This window comes from Schistocerca gregaria, chromosome 1, assembly GCF_023897955.1.
Source record: "Schistocerca gregaria isolate iqSchGreg1 chromosome 1, iqSchGreg1.2, whole genome shotgun sequence".
Classification (NCBI taxonomy): domain Eukaryota; kingdom Metazoa; phylum Arthropoda; class Insecta; order Orthoptera; family Acrididae; genus Schistocerca; species Schistocerca gregaria.
Window position 1 is genome coordinate 1,044,933,588 of NC_064920.1, and position 18,718 is coordinate 1,044,952,305.

General features: G+C 42.0%; 1 protein-coding gene across 3 annotated transcripts in view; it reads left to right on the forward strand.

Annotated features, from left to right (window-relative positions):
* Positions 1 to 18,718, forward strand: part of LOC126280853 (uncharacterized) — a 326,522-nt gene that overhangs the window by 264,249 nt on the left and 43,555 nt on the right. For all 3 annotated transcript variants that reach the window (XM_049979799.1, XM_049979798.1, XM_049979801.1), the window contains exon 2: positions 16,750 to 16,886. In XM_049979799.1, coding sequence (XP_049835756.1) covers positions 16,750 to 16,886 — 137 coding nt within the window. The remainder of the gene's footprint in view (positions 1 to 16,749; positions 16,887 to 18,718) is intronic.

Below are 18,718 nucleotides of genomic sequence, written 5' to 3' on the forward strand. Positions count from 1 at the left end.
AGAAAGGAAGGAGGAAGGGGATTTATCGACATAAAAACCTACATTATGGACAGGTAGACAATTTACGAAAATTCTTTATAGAACAAGCAGAAACTAGCAATCACTCATATAAATACTTCAGCTATACCACTGCAATTTCATAACCACATCTGCAACCCTTTAGATCACATAACATCAACAGATACGAAGAAAGTAAATTGGAAAAAGAAAACACTACGTGGCAAGCACCCATATCATCTAACACAGCCACACATCGATGAAAACGCATCCAACACATGGCTAAGAAAAGGCAATATATACAGTGAGACGGAAGGATTCATGATCGCAATACAGGATAAAAACAATAAAGACCAGATATTACAGCAAGCATATTATTAAAGATCCCAATATCACAACAGATAAATGAAGACTTTGCAAACAACAAATAGAAACAGTAGACCACATCACAAGCGCATCTACAATACTAGCAAATACAGAATACCCCAGAAGACACAACAATGTAGCAAAAATAATACATCAACAACTTGCCATACAACATAAACTAATAAAACACATTCCCACACACAAGTATGCACCATAAAATGTACTGGAGAATGATTAATACAAATTATACTGGAACAGAACCATTATAACAGATAAAACAACACCACGTAATAAACCTGACATCATACTCACCAATAAAAAGAAGAAATTAACACAACTAATCGGAATATGCATACCCAATACAACAAATATACAGGAGAACAAATTGAAAAATACATCCAACTGGCTGTGGAAGTCAAGGTCATGTGGCATCAGGATAACGTTGACATTATACCAATTATGCTATCAATTACAGGAGTCATACCACACAATATCCACCAGTACATCAACGCAATACCGCTACATCCAAACGTATATATACAGCTACAGAAATCTGTAATTATTGACACATGTTCAATTACCCGAAAGTTCCCAAATGCAATGTAACATATACCGCACAGTTAAAAGGAAGTCACGCTTGATCAATCTCCGTGACACTTTCCATTTTTAACCAGACATAACGTCTGAGAAAGGAAAGGAATAATAATAATAATAATAATAATAATAATAATAATAATAATAAACGCAGCCCCTTCGAGGAATCAACAACATAAGAATACACAGCAATCGTAAATTAAAAAGAGCAGCTTCTCGAAATTTCGTCTGAATTTCCGTTACAGAAACGTTACAGATCTTTCTCATTAACTGGTTTTGGTTGATTTTAAATGAGTTCCCAGTGTTACCGTATAAAGCCACAACGGCTTTATTACCCTTTTTTATTCACATATTTGTGCGAAAAGTAGTTTTCTTCACATGCTTATTTAAAAAATAAATGCAGACACAGACTTTGTGCTGAAAGTGAGTTGAGATTTTATTTACCTTCTATGATGCCTGGTTTCAAAGCTCAGTGCCATGGAAAGCAGGGGCAACCTCCTCACTGAACTCCAAGGAAGAGTTGAGTAATTACGATGAAAACTTGTTTTTATTACTGCAACTAAGCCTGCACATTGCGCAACTTTAAAGCTTTAACTAGGTGACTTCAGGTGGTAACTGTTAAGGGTTTTGCTTGGAATAAAATTTTATGCATGTCTACTGTGCGTACATTTAAGTCGGTCTTTCACGAAACTTAGATCGTCTTAGGAGTCCGCTGGTAGAAAAATGTTTGTACTCGTTGAACTAGACGAATGTAAGGCCTGGATTACACTCGCAGTTGAAAAATTCATAATAATAATAATAATAATAATAATAATAATAATAATAATTCTCAGTAACACGATGTCTGTATTTTACAGTACTTCTATAGTTCTTTCTGACACTGTAAAATAAAAACACTGCCCTATTGTATTTCATGCCAAACAAGGCAACCTGACAATAAAAAATAACGTCTCTCCCTGTGCGGAAATTATGCGGTTTGTATGTGACGAAGAAGGGACGTAGACACTTGCACATCTGGAAGTTGGGTCTGGTCGTGAGTTCTGCACGGATAACCAAAGCAGTTTAGGCGATAGCTCGCTTAAAGCGGAAATCCGGGTTCGAGTCCCCGCCCGGCACTAATTTTCATATGCTACTAGTACGTCGTATAGGTGGTGTATAATCGTATTCGCAATTTGCGAATACATTTCATAAAAGAATGATTGTATGCTCAAACTAACTTCAAATTTTTGCAAGCAAACCAAGCTTTGTATGCCATATTGAAGTGAAATAAGATTTTTTTTTTCAACTTTCTCTTTTGATGCTTCACTTTAAGAAGTGTTAATTAATTGATAGGTTTTGTTGATATCCAGTACGAGCTTCTCAATTCCGTTTCTTAATTTCAATTTTTTTAGTGTCTACCAAAATGAATTGCTGTATGAACAAAAGCATTTTTCATGATTGATACAGATTTGCTTCCTAATGTATAAATACCGGATTCAGTGACGTGAAAACATTAACCTAACTTGTACACAATCATTTTAATAATATAAGACAGATACCTTTGGTATCAGAAAATTGAGTGTGGTTGAATTAATGTATGTTCAGCAGATGTCGACCAATCCTTCGAATACAAACAATTTTATGTTTTTTGGGGCACAAGAAATCCTAAATCCTCGGCAATTTTTTAGATTTTGGTACACAAGAAATGTGCCGATGTTTAGAATAATGCCTTGATCTCCACCCGCGTCGATGAAATTCTTAGAATGTTCATTTCCATGTCCATATTGTTATATTGTTCTGAAAACGAATCCGTGGACTCCTTTTAAACTAAAACGAGCGTCAGAGTATCTGTTGTATGTCCCATGTAAAAGGGCCGGTAGGCGAGCCAATTTAACTGAAACCTCAGCGATTGCGAGCAGTCGATCGACGAAAAAGGAAGCTTGTTCTGAAAACAAGTTTTGCTTGATATACAGCTACTTTCACTATGCCTGAGATAAACCAGTGTTCGGTAATATCCGGACCAAGATTGAGTTGGGGACACTCCTGCACATGGCTCAAATTGACCCTGGGTACGTACGTTACGTCGAACTTAGGGAAATAGAAACCGAGGAAAAACTCGAAAACCATTAATCGACGTATAGGAGGTGCGATGTTTATGCCAATCCCAGATGACTGACTGACTAATTTCCTGCAAGCAGCAGGGAGGATCCTATCTTGAAATCGCATAGAAGTCTAGGTACGGAAGGGGAAATGATGAAACGAGAGAATTTCGGTGAGTAGCCATCATAGTAAGCAGTAGCTGCCGAAGTAAACAGACCTTGCTGAAGGGAATAAGGTGAGTACGTGTCTAGTATTCACTCTTTTGGGGAGGTACGGGGGCTGGGTGCAGAGACGATGTTGCAAGTAAAGGGGGTGGGGGGGGGGGGGGGCGGGGGTTGAGTTGCAACAATAGCCGACCGCAACAGATGCAGCAACAGATGCGTAAACCGCTTTTGTGATATTTACGAGATCCTAACCAGGAGCGAATTTTATTACTGTGTGCTTTAATGGTTAAGATTCTTTAGTTTCTGCGTGTAAATTTAACCACAGTTTTCGCGTTTTCGTTTGCGTCAGAAAGTAAACCGATTTTGTGACATTTTACAAGTTCCTTATCATGGGCAAATTAGTTTCACCTGAGTGCTTCGGTAGTTAGGTTTTTGAATATCTGCGTATTACTACGACCAGTTAGTGCGTTTTCGTCAAGGTCTACAGTAGATTTCCGTAGCGCTAGTCGATAATAGTCGTTTGCTAGCGTGTTTTGAAAACTAGTGTGACCGCTTGTTGGCGTTCGTCAGGCAGCAGTAGCCGACCGCGACAGACGCAGCAACAGATAAGTAATCCGCTTTTGTGACATTTAAGAGTTCCCAACTTGGAGCGAATTGTATTATATCTGTGTGCTTTAATAGTATAGTTTCTTGAGTTTCTGCTTGTAAATTTAAAATCTAATAGCCACAGTTCTCGCATTTTCTTTTGCGACAGTCAACTATGTTCTCATGGCACTGCATCCTTCTTATTCTCTCTCACTGCCATTGCTTCCTTCACTCTTTCTATACCGCAACCAATACCTACTATCGTACAGTATTTATTACTTCTATTTTCGTCCAATGTTCATTTTACTTTTCCAAATCTTTCCCACTCCCACTGCCACTGCCTCATTCACTCTCAGGATAAAAACGTGCGGCATGTTCATGTGCCAAGATTTTTTGGAAAATTTCTAAAGATGCTGAGAATGGTGGAATGAGACAGCTGCTACCCTACTTTTCAGTCTGTCTTTTAAACAGGAGCAGGTCTGCTTTTTTCTTGTGCTCTGACAGGAGTATTTTTCCGCCGAATTCCTTCTTTTCCCTGCCACAGTAGGTCATATCACTCATACGAAGAGAACCTCATTGGTCAGTACATTTTCGATAGTTTATTCGGTTGGAAATAAAATAACTAATTTTACACACCGGACCCGATTTTACGTATACAAAAATTTTTTCTTGTGCTTCAGTAGCACAATGTGGGGTTCCCAAAACCCTTCTGACGATAACGGAGACACTTTATAGCATACTTATCTGTGCTGCGTCACTTTCTAAACTAAGTTTTCTCCTCTCACGGGATTTTGTGTGTACTAGTAAGATCAGTTCAAACCCCTGTATCTTGGAAACGGATCAAGATATCTAGGAAATTGCCAATTTTTTTTCGATGTCGAGATCTTAGGAATGTATTTTAAACATTTCAGCTGTTTACTGTGCACACCCGTCTGGGAATCGTCGGATCTATTTTGGTACAAAATTTAAAAAAAAAAAACATTTTTGGAAGGGTCGTCGAAGGAATACTCCATTAGCTAATACTGACTCCATCAACCTCTTAAGGCCAGCCATAGACCACATCAAATGCAAAAATAACCTACTGATTTGCCCAATTTGCCCAAGCCGGAGGAAATGTGTAATATTCATATAACTCTATATTGAAGGGTAGTTACACTCAGTGTCTTTCAGTTGACTTTACGAATTGTCCCTAGCACAAGGGCTGTTAAGTGCACTTAATCCTTCTTTTCTATCACCAATAGAACCCGAGGTATGAGTTTTGGAAGAATCCCGTTATTATTCGCGGGTTTTTGGAACATGAGTACCGATAATACCGCTTGTAGGTATTTCCAGTTTCTGTATCAAATTAGTTAAACGGGAGTTAAAAAGATGGCGTTCTAGGACCCAATATGACTTAATTTTACTCAGTGCTTTGAACTTCTGTCATTAACTCATAAGGTACAAGGAAACTAACGAGATGAAAATGAAGAAAAATTAGAATTATTTAATGGTGCAGTCCTTTCGTAGTTTATCCGCTTTGTCTCTACACGTGCTGTCCTTAGATAAGCAGTTGAATCCCAGAATTTTCGTGCGTCTTGATGAAGTCAAAGGTCACGTGAACTGAATAGTGTGTGTCTGTGGTCCCTGGCACTAAGCAGTATACAATTGCTTTAGGCTCAGGGGGCAGTGCGACAGCCGACACCAAGAGTAAAAGGAAAAAGTCAGTGTGACTCCAGATAGAAAAAAGGTTTTGACGGGTGGTTAGCTTAGCAAATCGATTCTCCTGTTGAGCGGAGTTCGCTTTAGCCGTTGACTTTAGGCATCCGCGGGCCGTAGTGAGCAGGTGATCATGCCATTGCGTTAGTAGGAATGTATTCTCAAGAAATTTGTTGTGATTAATCTATTATAGTTTAGGTGAAATAATGACGTCCACACGTAAAGTACCAGAATGAAAAGCTAATAATTCCTCAGTAAACCTGACTTCAGCTCAGGAAAGGGTAAATAATACTGCTACCAAATATTTTTATCCTAACTTAAATACTCCCAGATAAGAAAAAAATGTAAATATTTGCAACTTCACCTGGTTCGCAAAATAACGCACTCGTATATTTCGACACTTGCAGCATAGAACAATGAACAGTATTGGCAAAAGGAGAGTAGTAGTTTTTGAAGTATGGTGTCGTATAAGAATGTTGAAGGTTAGAGATGTAGATCGGATAACTAATGGACAGGTACTGAATCGAACTGAGGAGGGATTTAGGCACAAATCTGGGGTAGGTTGAGAGAACACATCGCGAGGTATCAAGGGATGGGGAAAAAAAAAACGCCGGTTCAAATCGATACAGGTATTTTAGCTCTGAATAACCGGTATTTTTTCGGTATTTATTTGGTCTCAAGATTATAACAGGGGTTTTATTTCTTCCTAATAAACGAGTAAAAAGCCGAAATCAATTGACCAGGGCAACAGAGCTAAAATTTTAGTTTTTAAGTAAACCTCTTTTTAAAAGATTAATAATTTTTATTTGTAAAATTTCCATTGCTTTGAAATATTGCGTTACTGTAGAGAATGGGAAAAGCGATCAGTGCTATTTTAATAACAATGTCAACAAAAACTAGCAACGAGCACGTGGCGTCTTTGTTCCAATGTGCAAGGGCGCAAGTGCGGGAAGGGATTTGGGGGGGGGGGGGGGAGGAGGAGGAAGTGACAGCGACGTCCCCCCCCCCCCCCCCCCTTGCCCCGCAATCCCCTTGAGGCGGGTCAAGGGAAAATCTAGTGTAGTTAAGCGTTTTTCTTTCAAGAAAAGATTTACAAGTCGCCGTTTTCTAACAGGGTCGGAACTAGAACTACTTTAAGGCTACATAAAAGTCGCCATTCGCCTTCCAAAATGCTAAAAATACTCCATGCACCCAGAAACCTAAAAACCTTCGTACAGGAGCGTGAGACTTGGTCCCCATTTGGTCTTTAAGGTAGTTTCACGCTGTCGTAGTCTGACGTCAGTTCAGATGTTTCAAATAGCTCTGAGCACTATGAGACTTAACATCTGAGGTCATCAGTCCCCTAGAAGAACTACTTAAACCTAACTAAACTAAGGGCATCACACATATCCATGCCAGATGCTGGATTCGAACCTGTTACCGTAGGGATCGCGCGGTTCCAGACTGAAGCACCTAGAACCGCTCGGCCACAGCGCCCGGCGGCCTTCAGTTGTTTTATAGAATAGCACCATCCTTGGTGTGGAAGTATTATACGAAATTGGAACATGTAAAGTGCAATGCTCCATTTCCTTTAAAATATTAAGAACGAAATGAGCAACAACAAACATTGCTGTATAATGTAAGAAGAAAGCTTGTAACTTAACAATTAATTCATTGCTTACAATAAGTGAAAGTAGCTCATCTGTTGCCTGTGTATACATAATACGCCTTTATCTGCTTGTAGCTCTTGAAAGCGGACAAATTAACACGAAAAATAGTTCAACCTCAGTTTTTCACACTTTTAGCACAGACTATTCCTAATATCGAAATAATTGTATGATCGTTTGCAATATAATTTTGAGTAGTTTCAGAAAATTAGAATCAGTAGAATACTGGTCATTTTTTAGTATTCAGCCAGTTATCACTTTCCGAGAAAAGCAACGAGCGATAGACGGACCAAGTTTTATTTTTATTTTCCTATTTTAGTATTTTGAATGTGTGTGTCTTAAAACGTAGGGAGTGTATTTCTAAGTTTGTTACAGGAAATAACAGAAATAAAAAAAACTGAAAATCGGTTTTCAGGAACCGCTTATTTTGCATGGTTTTAACATTCTGATTAAAGTGGAGTTGAAACAAACAGTTTTCGGTTTTGTTATTTTTTCCCCTTTTCATCTATAACAGCCATCTCTAGGATCAAGTGCATTTTCGTTGTAGTAGTTAGGGAAAGATGAAGAGACTTGCATATGACAGACAAATGTGGAGATCTACATCAAGCCTGTCTTTGTACCGATTACATAAACAGCAAGTGTAGCTTTCGCCATTGGACTAAATATTTTTTGTTCACCGGCAACATTGTCAGTGATGTTACATCATCTACTACTACTAAATCTAAATATATCTGAAGTGACCAGAATTTGAAGAGCTTAGTCTTATAATGGCTATAACGAGCGAAATTTATCTTAAAAGTATTGAAATAACTATATAAACGCTTGCCGGGCGCTGAGGCCGAGCGGTTCTAGGCGCTTCATTTCGGAACCGCTGTGCTGCTACGGTCGCAGGTTCGAATCCTGCGTCGGGCATGGCTGTGTGTGATGTCCTTAGGTTAGTTATGTTTAAATCATTCTAAGTCTAGGGACTGATGGCCTCAGATGTTAAGTCCCATAGTGCTTAGAGCCATATAATCGCTTAAATACTTGAGAAACAAAGAACCACTGTAAACCATTTGCAGGCAAAATAAACATTTGTGGCAACTAATTAAGTCTTACCAAAATTCAGTCTTCAACAATACATACGCTACTAGAGTCCAGAGATCATTTCATGGAACGTAAGACAGCCTCACTGTATGTTTCATTAATGCCCATTATTGTAAAAGTTGTCCGCCCCCTGGTAGCTGAGTGGTCAGCGCGACGGAATGTCATACGTAACGGCCCGGGCTCGATTCCCGGCTGGGTTGGAGATTTTCTCTGCTCAGAGACTGGGTGTTGTGCTGTCCTAATCATAATCATTTCATCCCCATCGACACGCAAGTTGCCGAAGTGGCGTCAACTCGAGATACTTGTACCAGGCGGTCTACCCGACGGGAGTCCCTAGCCACACGGCATTTTCCGTTGTGAAAGTTTACGAGTCTAAGACAGTTGCTGAAAAGTAATAAAGTAATGCCTCTGATTTTATCTGTAAACTCTTACAGCTTTTAAAATTCAACATCATTAACATTGTACAAAAAAAAAGATGGTTGCAGATGTCGCAGCGCTCGTGCATGATGTGGCATCACCGTACACATATTTCATTCTTCTACGGATTTCAATCGGAGGCATGTTTTCTACGTTTAGAAACTCGATTGCAGGACGCTGTTTCTCACGTGCGGACATACAGGATGTTTGGAAATTCCCGTTACAAACTTCTAGGACTTAAGGGAGGGAGGGAATAAATAATATTTTCAACTGGAGCCGACGTCCGTAAACGTATCATTTCCGTACTACAATAATTTGGATTCCATTCATTAACAGCCAGAAAACTTGCTCCTATTTTCGTTGACGGGTGCTCTTCAACGTGATGCAGTACAGTGTTCCATGTTGAGTGTGCGGCCTCATGTTTGTTGACGATGAATGTACCCTTTCTCGAAGTCGTTGCGTAGCCTAACCCTGTGGAGAAAAGGGTGTGCGATGGAGTCCGACGTCGTGGGAAAAGGCGACGAGCAACTCTTCTATTACCGTCAGCTTCACCATTCGGAAAGATCATGTCTATGTACTCTGCAAAGGTGCACTCAGTAACGTTGCTCTGACACCGACATACACGTGTTTGAGGCTCTAACCAGGTCAGAGAGGTATGATAGAAGTCAAATGACATCAGCCGATCCGACGTAACCAGCCCCCACCATGACCACCCTATTGCATGCGTACCTAGCAAACATGTTCTCAAACGGCTGTAGAACGGAAACGGTACGTTTTCGGACATGGGTTCTTATTCGAAATGTTACGCACTTAGTCCCCTCTACAGGTCCTAGAAGTTTGTAACTGGAATTTCCTAACACCTTGTAGTTGGGATCCACACCGCCATGTTGCACGCTTCAGTTCGCAGCCCTCTAGCGGCAAAGGGTTGCAATTTGCGTCAGCGAAGCGGGAAAGTCGACGGAGTAATTTGCATGGCACGAGAACAGAATAGAAAATTACTTTTCAGCACGCCCTCGTATCTTCTATTCCATGGGTTGTAGGCTTGTATCGCGCCCCGGTTCCAGAAGTGACAAAAGAAAAAATGGCAATTATTAGTTTGTCGCTGTAAGCTAAATGTTAAGTGCCCCAATGTGCACGAAAAATACACTGTGACTTACTGGCAACAATACTTACTAAAGAAAGCTTATAGTGTTTCACTATAAGTTTTGTAGAAGTTGATTCCTTTAGTAGATTGAGAAACTGTTACATGTTCTTGGAGGGGCGCGATATCATTCTAGCGTAACAAACGCGATACAAAAGTTCCCAAACCGATTACAGTCGAAAGAGGTGTGTGTTTTTTCGTCTTTGTTAATATCAAAACAAATATGAGTCGTTACAGCACAATCCCGTCGAATAACTGAATAGTTATTTCTTAATGTATAGCGACACGGTAAATGCAGTGGTAAAACTTCAAATAGCTTAAATTTACACGCTTTGTGTTATTGCCACCATCATTCCAATAATCCAATTTCGTTCATTAAGCCTCATTTGTGGCGCACAGTAACGGGTAAGTGCGGTGCGACCCCATTTGATTTCTAGGGACCATTTTGCAACAGGTATGTCGCTCACGAAGGAGCCTTGGCTGTGACGTACTTCCTTGCTACTTCTACGAAGCGACGCTGCTACTGTGTGGGTAGCGCGTGCCAGTGCAGGTTAATTGCGCGTAGTGGGGCAAAGTAATGCAACATCGAGCACAAAGCTCTTTAAACGCTGAGTTTTGCTTTCATTATGGCGCCCTTGAAGTCTTTACGGCAATATCATGTTTGTTGTCGCTGTTTCTTTTCCACGCCGAAAACATCACGAAATCTGTTCTAGCAGCTCTACGGCAGAAAGTGGTTAGCGACAGTGCAGCCAGTCTCCTGGACTACGCAGAAGCTAGTTTCGGGATCAGCAACTGTGTACTCAATCAATGAATGTTTCCTCTGATTGTTTGTATTTGGCTGTTAGTGGGATGCGTAGCGAGCTCATGACCAACCCCGTCTGCACAACGATAGTTAAATTAGAACACATCACTTTCACAGATAACTCTACTGAGTTAAAACCTTAGCACTTAAAGGACCTCTGTCATTGGTTATATGTGTTATGCCCGTAAATACCCATCAGCTTCGCTTGCACTTCGCTCACACAATGGCACGCTCGTTTGCGTACGTCAGGAGACACCCGGCATAAAATTCCACGACGAAAATCTGGCAGTATCATTATAAACTGGTGACATAGATACTACGGTCACCAAATAAAAGGGCATAGAAAAGATCAGAGAACTCTTGTTATGCATCTGCTTCAAATTCAAAAGTCAATACCCTAAAATCCCAACGCATGAATATCAACCCGGACAAAAATCTGTTATCAACGGAACTGAGACAAACATGGGGAAAAAATAAAGTTATGCTACAGTCATAAACTTCAAGAAAAAGAGCAAAATTGCAAAGCTACATGCATAGAGAACTGTCTGTGCTACAGCGAATATGTGTTTCATTCATATGGCACTGCCAAAAACATGGACCTTCAAAGAAGGTGTTTAAAATTAGAAGTACGCATCAGAGAGAAATGAATGTCCATTTTTGTTCGCGGTATGTCCTTAGTGAGACCTGGATTTCTGATGTTACTATCTAAGTACACAACAAACCAAAAACAGTTATGTAGAAGAACTCCAGTTAACATAGGCCACAATAGGAGGAAACTTAAATACTTCGGACACGTTTATGTAGAGAGCAGCTACATGAATAATCCAATATTTAGAATATCAGGATTAGAATAATACACAACGAACTACAAACAAGACCACGTCTGTAAAATCGGAAGAGATCTCAACATGTAATCTGGTAAAAAGTATGAAATAATGTACTTAGTCCGCTAATCAGTTCAGACGTATACTCAATGTGGTGTAGAGGGATTCACTATAAAAACCTTACTAACATCCAGCTTCACAAAATAGCTTATGTCCTACCTCTACTTGTCTTAAGTGTAACCTTAAACACACTGTAGAACATAGGCTTGTAAGTTGCGAAAAACTCCAAATATGCCGGTGGAATAGGGAAGAAGTAGCTACTTTAACTAGGACAGCAGCAAATACGTGTTACTACCTGACAAGACATATGGAATGCTTGGTACTGGCTGTTCTCTAATAACCCTGGGTTCTGTGTGGGGCGGCGGGGCGGTGAGTGGACTGCTGTAGCCTGTTGCGGGGTTGTGAATCACTGAGGGCTACACCGAGGACCTAGCCTGTCCGTCGTTTTCAGGTCCCCAGTTCAATACAAAACAATACAATACAATACAGTGTTATCACTAATGTCTTGGGGATGCCACCAGAATCTTGTTATAAGCCTTTTTACAGCCAGACACGCTAAAAATTGTACCACTGGCTAATACACTCGTGAAATTTATACTACTGTGTAAAGACGAATACTTTCAGAAACGACTTCCTGACACTTAAATCCATACTCGATGTTAACAAATTTCGCTTCTTCAGAAACGCTTTCCTTGCCATTGCCAGTCTACGTTTTATATCCTCTCTACTTCGACCATCATCAGTTTTTTTGCTCCCCAAATAGCAAAACTCCTTTACTACTTTGTGTCTCATTTCCTAATCTAATTCCCTTAGCATCACCCAATTTAATTAGACTACATTCGATTATCCTCGTTCTGCTTTTGTTGATGTTCATCTTATACCCTCCTTTCAAGACACTGTCCATTCCGTTCAACTGCTCTTCCATGTCCTTTGAGGTTTGCTGATGACATTGTAATTCTGTCAGAGACAGCAAAGTTTTTATTTCTTCTCCCTGGATTTTAATACCTACTCCAAAGTTGTCTTTTGTTTCCTTTACTGCTTGCTCAATATACGGATTGAATAACATCGGGGAGATGCTACAAACCTCACTCCCTTCCCAACCACTGCTTCCGTTTCGTGCCCCTCGACTCTTATAACTGCCATCTGGTTTCTGTACAAATTGTAAACAGCCTTTCGCTCCCTGTATTTCAGACTTTGAAAGAGAGTATTCCAGTAACATTGTCAAAAGAGGAACTCGTTTCTGAAAGGAATTTTATAGGAGTGTAGCCATGTACGGAAGTGAAACATGGACGATAAATAGTTTGGACAAGAAGAGAATAAAAGCTTTCGAAATGTGGTGCTAAAGAAGAATGCTGAAGATTAGATGGGTAGATCACATAACTAATGAGGTGTTAAATAGAATTGGGGAGACGAGGAGTTTGTGGCACAACTTGACAAGAAGAAAGGACCGGTTGGTAGGACATGTTCTGAGGTATCAAGGGATCACAAATTTAGCATTGGAGGGCAGCATGGCTGGTACAAATCGTAGAGGGAGACCAAGAGATGACTACACTAAGCAGATTCAGAAGCATGTAGGTTGCAGTAGGTACTGGGAGATGAAGCAGCTTGCACAGGATAGAGAAGCATGGAGAGCTACATCAAACCAGTCTCAGGACTGAAGACGACTACAATACCACAGTCGTGTATGGGACATGCATTGGAATCACAGTAATCTCCACAGGACCTCCAGATGCCATCTTTCTTCTTTGGCATATGTAACGGTGATGCCACTTGTTGTCGGACCCGCATATGGTACCCGTTTGTAATATTTTCTCAACTTTTGCTTTTGCCGCCTATAAATGGTCGGGTGCTAATCTCCGTGGCAGTTAACAGGCTGGTTAGCTGTGTGCACCATGATACGCTGCACTTCACTTATGCGACCGATAACTTCCTGTTTGGCTGCTGGTACAACGAAATTATGTGGTGAACTGATTGTTTTGCCGGTTTTAGCTGTGACCACAGCTCTACTCAACTTGATCTGTGCTGTACGAAGATTTGTTCCCGGTCTTTAATGGTTAATAAAATAATCTCCCAGTATTGGATCAATAGCATTTGCTAACATGAACTTCCTTTTGAACTTTCGGCTGGAGCCCAGACCGACTGTCACTTCACGTTCACGATATGTTGCAACTGGCGAGTTGTTAGCTGCAGTAAGATAGAGACGTGCTGCTGCAATTTCGTTCTGTCTGTGTGGTAGTACAAGTACATGATAATCTGAGTAGGTAAGACGGCGTTTACTTGCCTGTCCGTCACATACAGACGACGCGACGCACTAACCAAACATAATGGTATTTGCTACATGTGTGGCTGTGGTCGATTAGTCACTGGTAACTGGGCCAATATTGGCTGGCTCAGAGCACTATGGGACTTAACAGCGGAGGTCATCAGTCCCCTATAACTTAGATCTACTTAAACCTAACCAACCTAAAGACATCACACACATCCATGCCCGAGGCAAGACTCGAACCTGCGACATTAGCGGTCGTGCGCTTCCAGACCGAAGGGTCTAGAAACGCTCAGCCACCCCGTCCGGCCGCCAATATTGAGGGTGGTGTGTTGATTAATTTAGGTTATGGGGTTGGCTATGTTTGCAGAACTAATGTTGACTCCTTCGTTTATGATTCGGCACTTCCGTGGAACAGCCTGCTACGCCTACTGCAGACAGCTGAGGTAGCTTGGGAACGAGCATGTAGACGTGCACCTCGCGTGTAGACAACCACAGTGCCTGTAGTACCAGCATACGGAACGGTCCCCCTTGTGCCATTTGCTCGTCCGTTTGGTTCTGCCGCCGAAATAAGTGACTATCTTCATTTTCCGTGGCATGAGTCCACTTGTTTACTGTCAATGCCAGTAACTGCTTCGGAAGTGTGTCCATTTGACATTTTGGACTTCGGGGCTGCTTATTAATATTCGGTTGCTGCTCATGTCGTATAGCAGCGGTCTCAACCGAGCTGACGTTATTTGTTTACGTCACTACGGGAGTGCCCGCCTGTCCCATCATTACGTGAACTTCGTCGACGTGGCTGTTTTTTTGTTGCTGGTATTACCCGAAGCACTTGGCCTCCAGTAGCTGTTGACAGAAACATGCAGTGATGTTAAAGCAAACAAGTACAGTGGTGACTAAGGAAAACGCATCACATTGCGAATATTTCAAGACGGTTGTGTACATACGATTACACTACCAAGTGGTTCAGCGTCTCCTCGTAAAGTATCCCGATGAAACCTCACGATAAGCCGACCGAAGCACCCTACTCCCATGTGCAATAATATTGTGGCCGACTAATAGTTGGCGTTTGCCAAATGTGTGAACTGTGCAGGATCCAGGGGGCATATTTTATACATTGACGGAAAAAAAATCCCAACACCGAAAAAATAATTAATGTAGAGAAATGAAATTTTAGGAATACATTTGTCTAAATAACACATTTAAATGATTGACATTGCTAGATGGTAGTTTGCAGTAATCTTGAGATAAGCCATTCTGCGATTTCGTTCCGTCAGTCTGTCTCGTCGCTTGCGGGAATAACTTAATGTCACTGCGTTTTGGAAATTGTGTTTGGAAGTTACTAACGTGGTTTTGCAGGTATTCTCAATGAAACGTTGTCTTTCCATTTGGACCTATTCGAAGTCATGATTCGAAGTCGTTGTTTTAAGTGGTTTCTATCATCCTTTGTATTCCTGTGGTCGCCAGTTAATAGGTTTTTTCCGTTAGATACACATTAATAATTCACTAACACTCCATAACCGAATAAAATGATTTTATTTTCTAGATTCGGACATACTTTCACAACGTTAAGTAAACAATGAACTGCAAGAAGTTAAGAAAATGTAAACATCAGCAAAGTTAGGCCAGTAGATCAAAGAGCAACAACAAACTTTGTTAGAAGTCGATGCTTCCAAAACGGTTTTATTTTTTTTATAGCAATTATGGCATATAAACCAATGGAAGGCCTGCAGCTCATGAAGATTATTTTCGTTAATACCATATCAATAATTACGGCATAGAGCACTAACAAGGGATGTCTCAAATAGAAGAAGATTGTCAATGTTACTATCGGTTCGTTTTTATTAAAAGTAACTATGGCTTAGAAGCCCGGCAAATAGAGCGTAAGACTGGGCTTGAAGGATGGAGGCCCAAATAAACAATAGTATTTATTCCGGCATCAGAATAACTGATTATAGTAAGTTGTTTACAGGACTGCTACCATAGCAACAACCAGTCATAACAGCATTCTGATCACGCCTCTTGTTCCGTGCACAGTTGTCAATCGCTCTCCTACCTCAGCTGACTGTTACCAGATGATGTTCAGACTAATGGCTATGTCTTCACAAGCTGCCGCTACCGTAGCCATACTGGGCTTGTGCGTGGCGGCGCGGCGAACAGATATCTTCAGCTTCATTGCTCAGCTGTCAATCACTGCCTAATTCTAGTCACGGTAAGCCTACAGATCCAAAGGCCTCGGGTTCGACCCTCGATCATTCTTACTATTTCCATCTGTCGCTAACACTTACTTTCAGCCAGTTATTGTGACCGAACGGTTCTAGGCGCGTCAGTCTGGAACAGCGCGACAGCTACAGTCGCAGGTTCGAATCCTGCTTCGGGCATGGATGTATGTGGTGTCCTTAGGTTAGTTCGGTTTAAGTAGTTCTAAGTTCTTGGGGACTGATCACCTCAGACGTTAAGTCCCATAGTGCTCAAGGCCAACTTACTTTCATCTTTGGCAATGCTTTTTAATATGAAAAAATGAAGCTTCCTGACAGAATAAAACTGTGTGCCGGACCGAGACTCAAACCCGGAACCTTTGCCTTTCGCAGGCAATGCTCTACCGTCTGAGCTACTCACGCCCCGTCCTCACAGATCACTTCTGCCAGTACCTCGTCTCCTACCTTCCAAACAAAGATGGTAGAGCACTTGCCCGCGAAAGGCAAAGGTCCCGAGCTCGAGTCTCGGTCCGGCACACAGTTTTAATCCGCCAGGAAGTTTAATATCAGAGCACACTCCGCTGCAGAGTGAAAATCTCATTCATGAAAAAATGAGTTGTACCGTAGTTTGGAATCGACATTAAACTGTAGGTCGCCCTAGAATTGGCAGGGTTAGTCAGTTCGAAACACCAATAGCTTTATTTTCATCGGTAAGTTCACGAGCAACATTTTCTAAAAATGTATCTGTTTTGGGTTGTAAAAGCGGACACAGTGGCCAGAGTCTGTTGACGGGTGAGCTGGTGCTCAAACAGTGTTCTGGTGGTTGTTGCAGGTGCAGCTGGGCCATGGGGCCGAGCGTGCGCGCCACTCTGGTTGTGGTGTCGCTGGGTGCCCTCACCGTGCTCTACCACATCGCCTCTGTGGGACAGACGGGGCCGCCAGACTTCTTCCAGGTGCGCAAAATATCCGGTGAGTATTAACAGCGGCGATTGCAAGTAAAACCATCTCAAGTCGAGCAGCCCCAGAGTGTTCTTACCAATGAGTTTTCAGCCTTCCTCCGTGCCCTTTTCGTTTGAAAAAAGTGTATGGAGATGCTGCTGTCGATCGCAGTGCAGTTCGTCTGTGGGCAAGCAGGTTACGTGATAAAAGCGGGCACGGCAATATTGAGGATTGTCCTCGCAGCGGCAGGCCTCGTACCGCACACACTCCAGACAATGTGCAGAGAGGTAACAAACTGGTGACTGCTGGACGCATCACAGTGAACGAATTGTCACGCTACGTTGGGATAGGGAAAGAAAGTATTTGCAGAATACTGAAAGTGTTGGCGTTAATAAAAGCCTGTGGCAGGTGGGTTCCCAGGATGTTGACAGTGGCTCACAAAGAAACAAGAAAAACGGTATGCAGCGAACTTTTCGAACAGTGCGAGAATGGTGGAGATGAATTTCTTGGAAAAATTGTGACAGGTGATGAAACATGGCTCCATCATTTTTCATCAGAGACGAAGAGGCAATCAATGGAGTGGCATCATGCAAATCGACCCAACGAAAAAAATTCAAAACCACACCTTCTGCTGGAAAAGATATGGCTACGGTGTTTTCGATTCTGAACGACTTGCTTGTGGACATCATGCCAAGTGGATCCACCATAAATTCTGATGCATATGTGACGACATTGAAGAAACTTCAAGCTCGACTGAGTCGTGTTCGACCACATCGGCAAAAGCAGGATGTTTTTCTGTTGCACAACAATGCACAGCCACATGTCAGTCAAAAAAACAATGAAAGGCATCACAAAACTGGGATGGACAACACTGAAACACTCGCCTTGCAGTCCTGACCTGGTTCCATGTGACTATCATCTCTTTGGGAAACTGAAAGACTCTCTTCGTGGAAAAAGGTTTGAAGATGACTCCCCCCTTGTGCACGCAGCCAAACAGTGGCTCCAACAGGTTGGTCCAGAATTTTACCGTGCGGATATACAGGCGCTGGATTAAAAAAATAGTGCGTATTTCTTTTGGAGTGACCTTCGTACGTCTTGTAACGGTCGTGAGCGTTAGTTACCTTTGAGATTGGACGTGGTGAGTTGGTTAGTCAAGAATGCCGTTAAGGCGACAAAGACGCCATTAACAAAAACTCACAGAGTCTAAACTAGGTCGTGTAACAAGACTACGAAAGCTGGATGTTCATTGTGCGGTATTGCAGAAAGAGTTGGCAACAATGTAACCACTGTACTTCATTGCTGGCAGCGGTGGTCGCGAGAAATTACGGTCGCAAGAAGACCGGTCTCCGTACGGCCACGTGGCACAACCGATAGAGGTGACCATTTAGTATGGCTCTGGCGCATCGTACTGCATCTACAGCAGCAGGCTGAACAGCAGTTGGCACCACTGAGACACAACGAATTGAAACAGATCGGTTACTTCAAGAACAAATCCGAGCCAGACGCCCTGTAGCGTGCATTTCACTGACCCCAAACCACCGCCATTTGAGACTTCAGTGGTGTCAAGTGAGAGATCATTTTGTGTTTTCTGATCAAAGCTGCTACTGCCTCGGTACCAGTGATGGCCGCGTGTTGGTTAGGACGCGGCCAACAAGCAAGCAACCAACCAACTAGCCCGTCTGCTAGATACGCTGGACCTACATATAAAGTTATGATCTGGGATGCGATTTCGTATGGCAGCTGGAGCACTTTCGTGGTTATTCCACGCACCGTGACTGCAAATTTGTACGTCAATCTAGTGATTGGACCTGTTGTGCTGGCATTCATGAGCAGCAATCCAGGGGGCGTTTTCCAGCTGGATA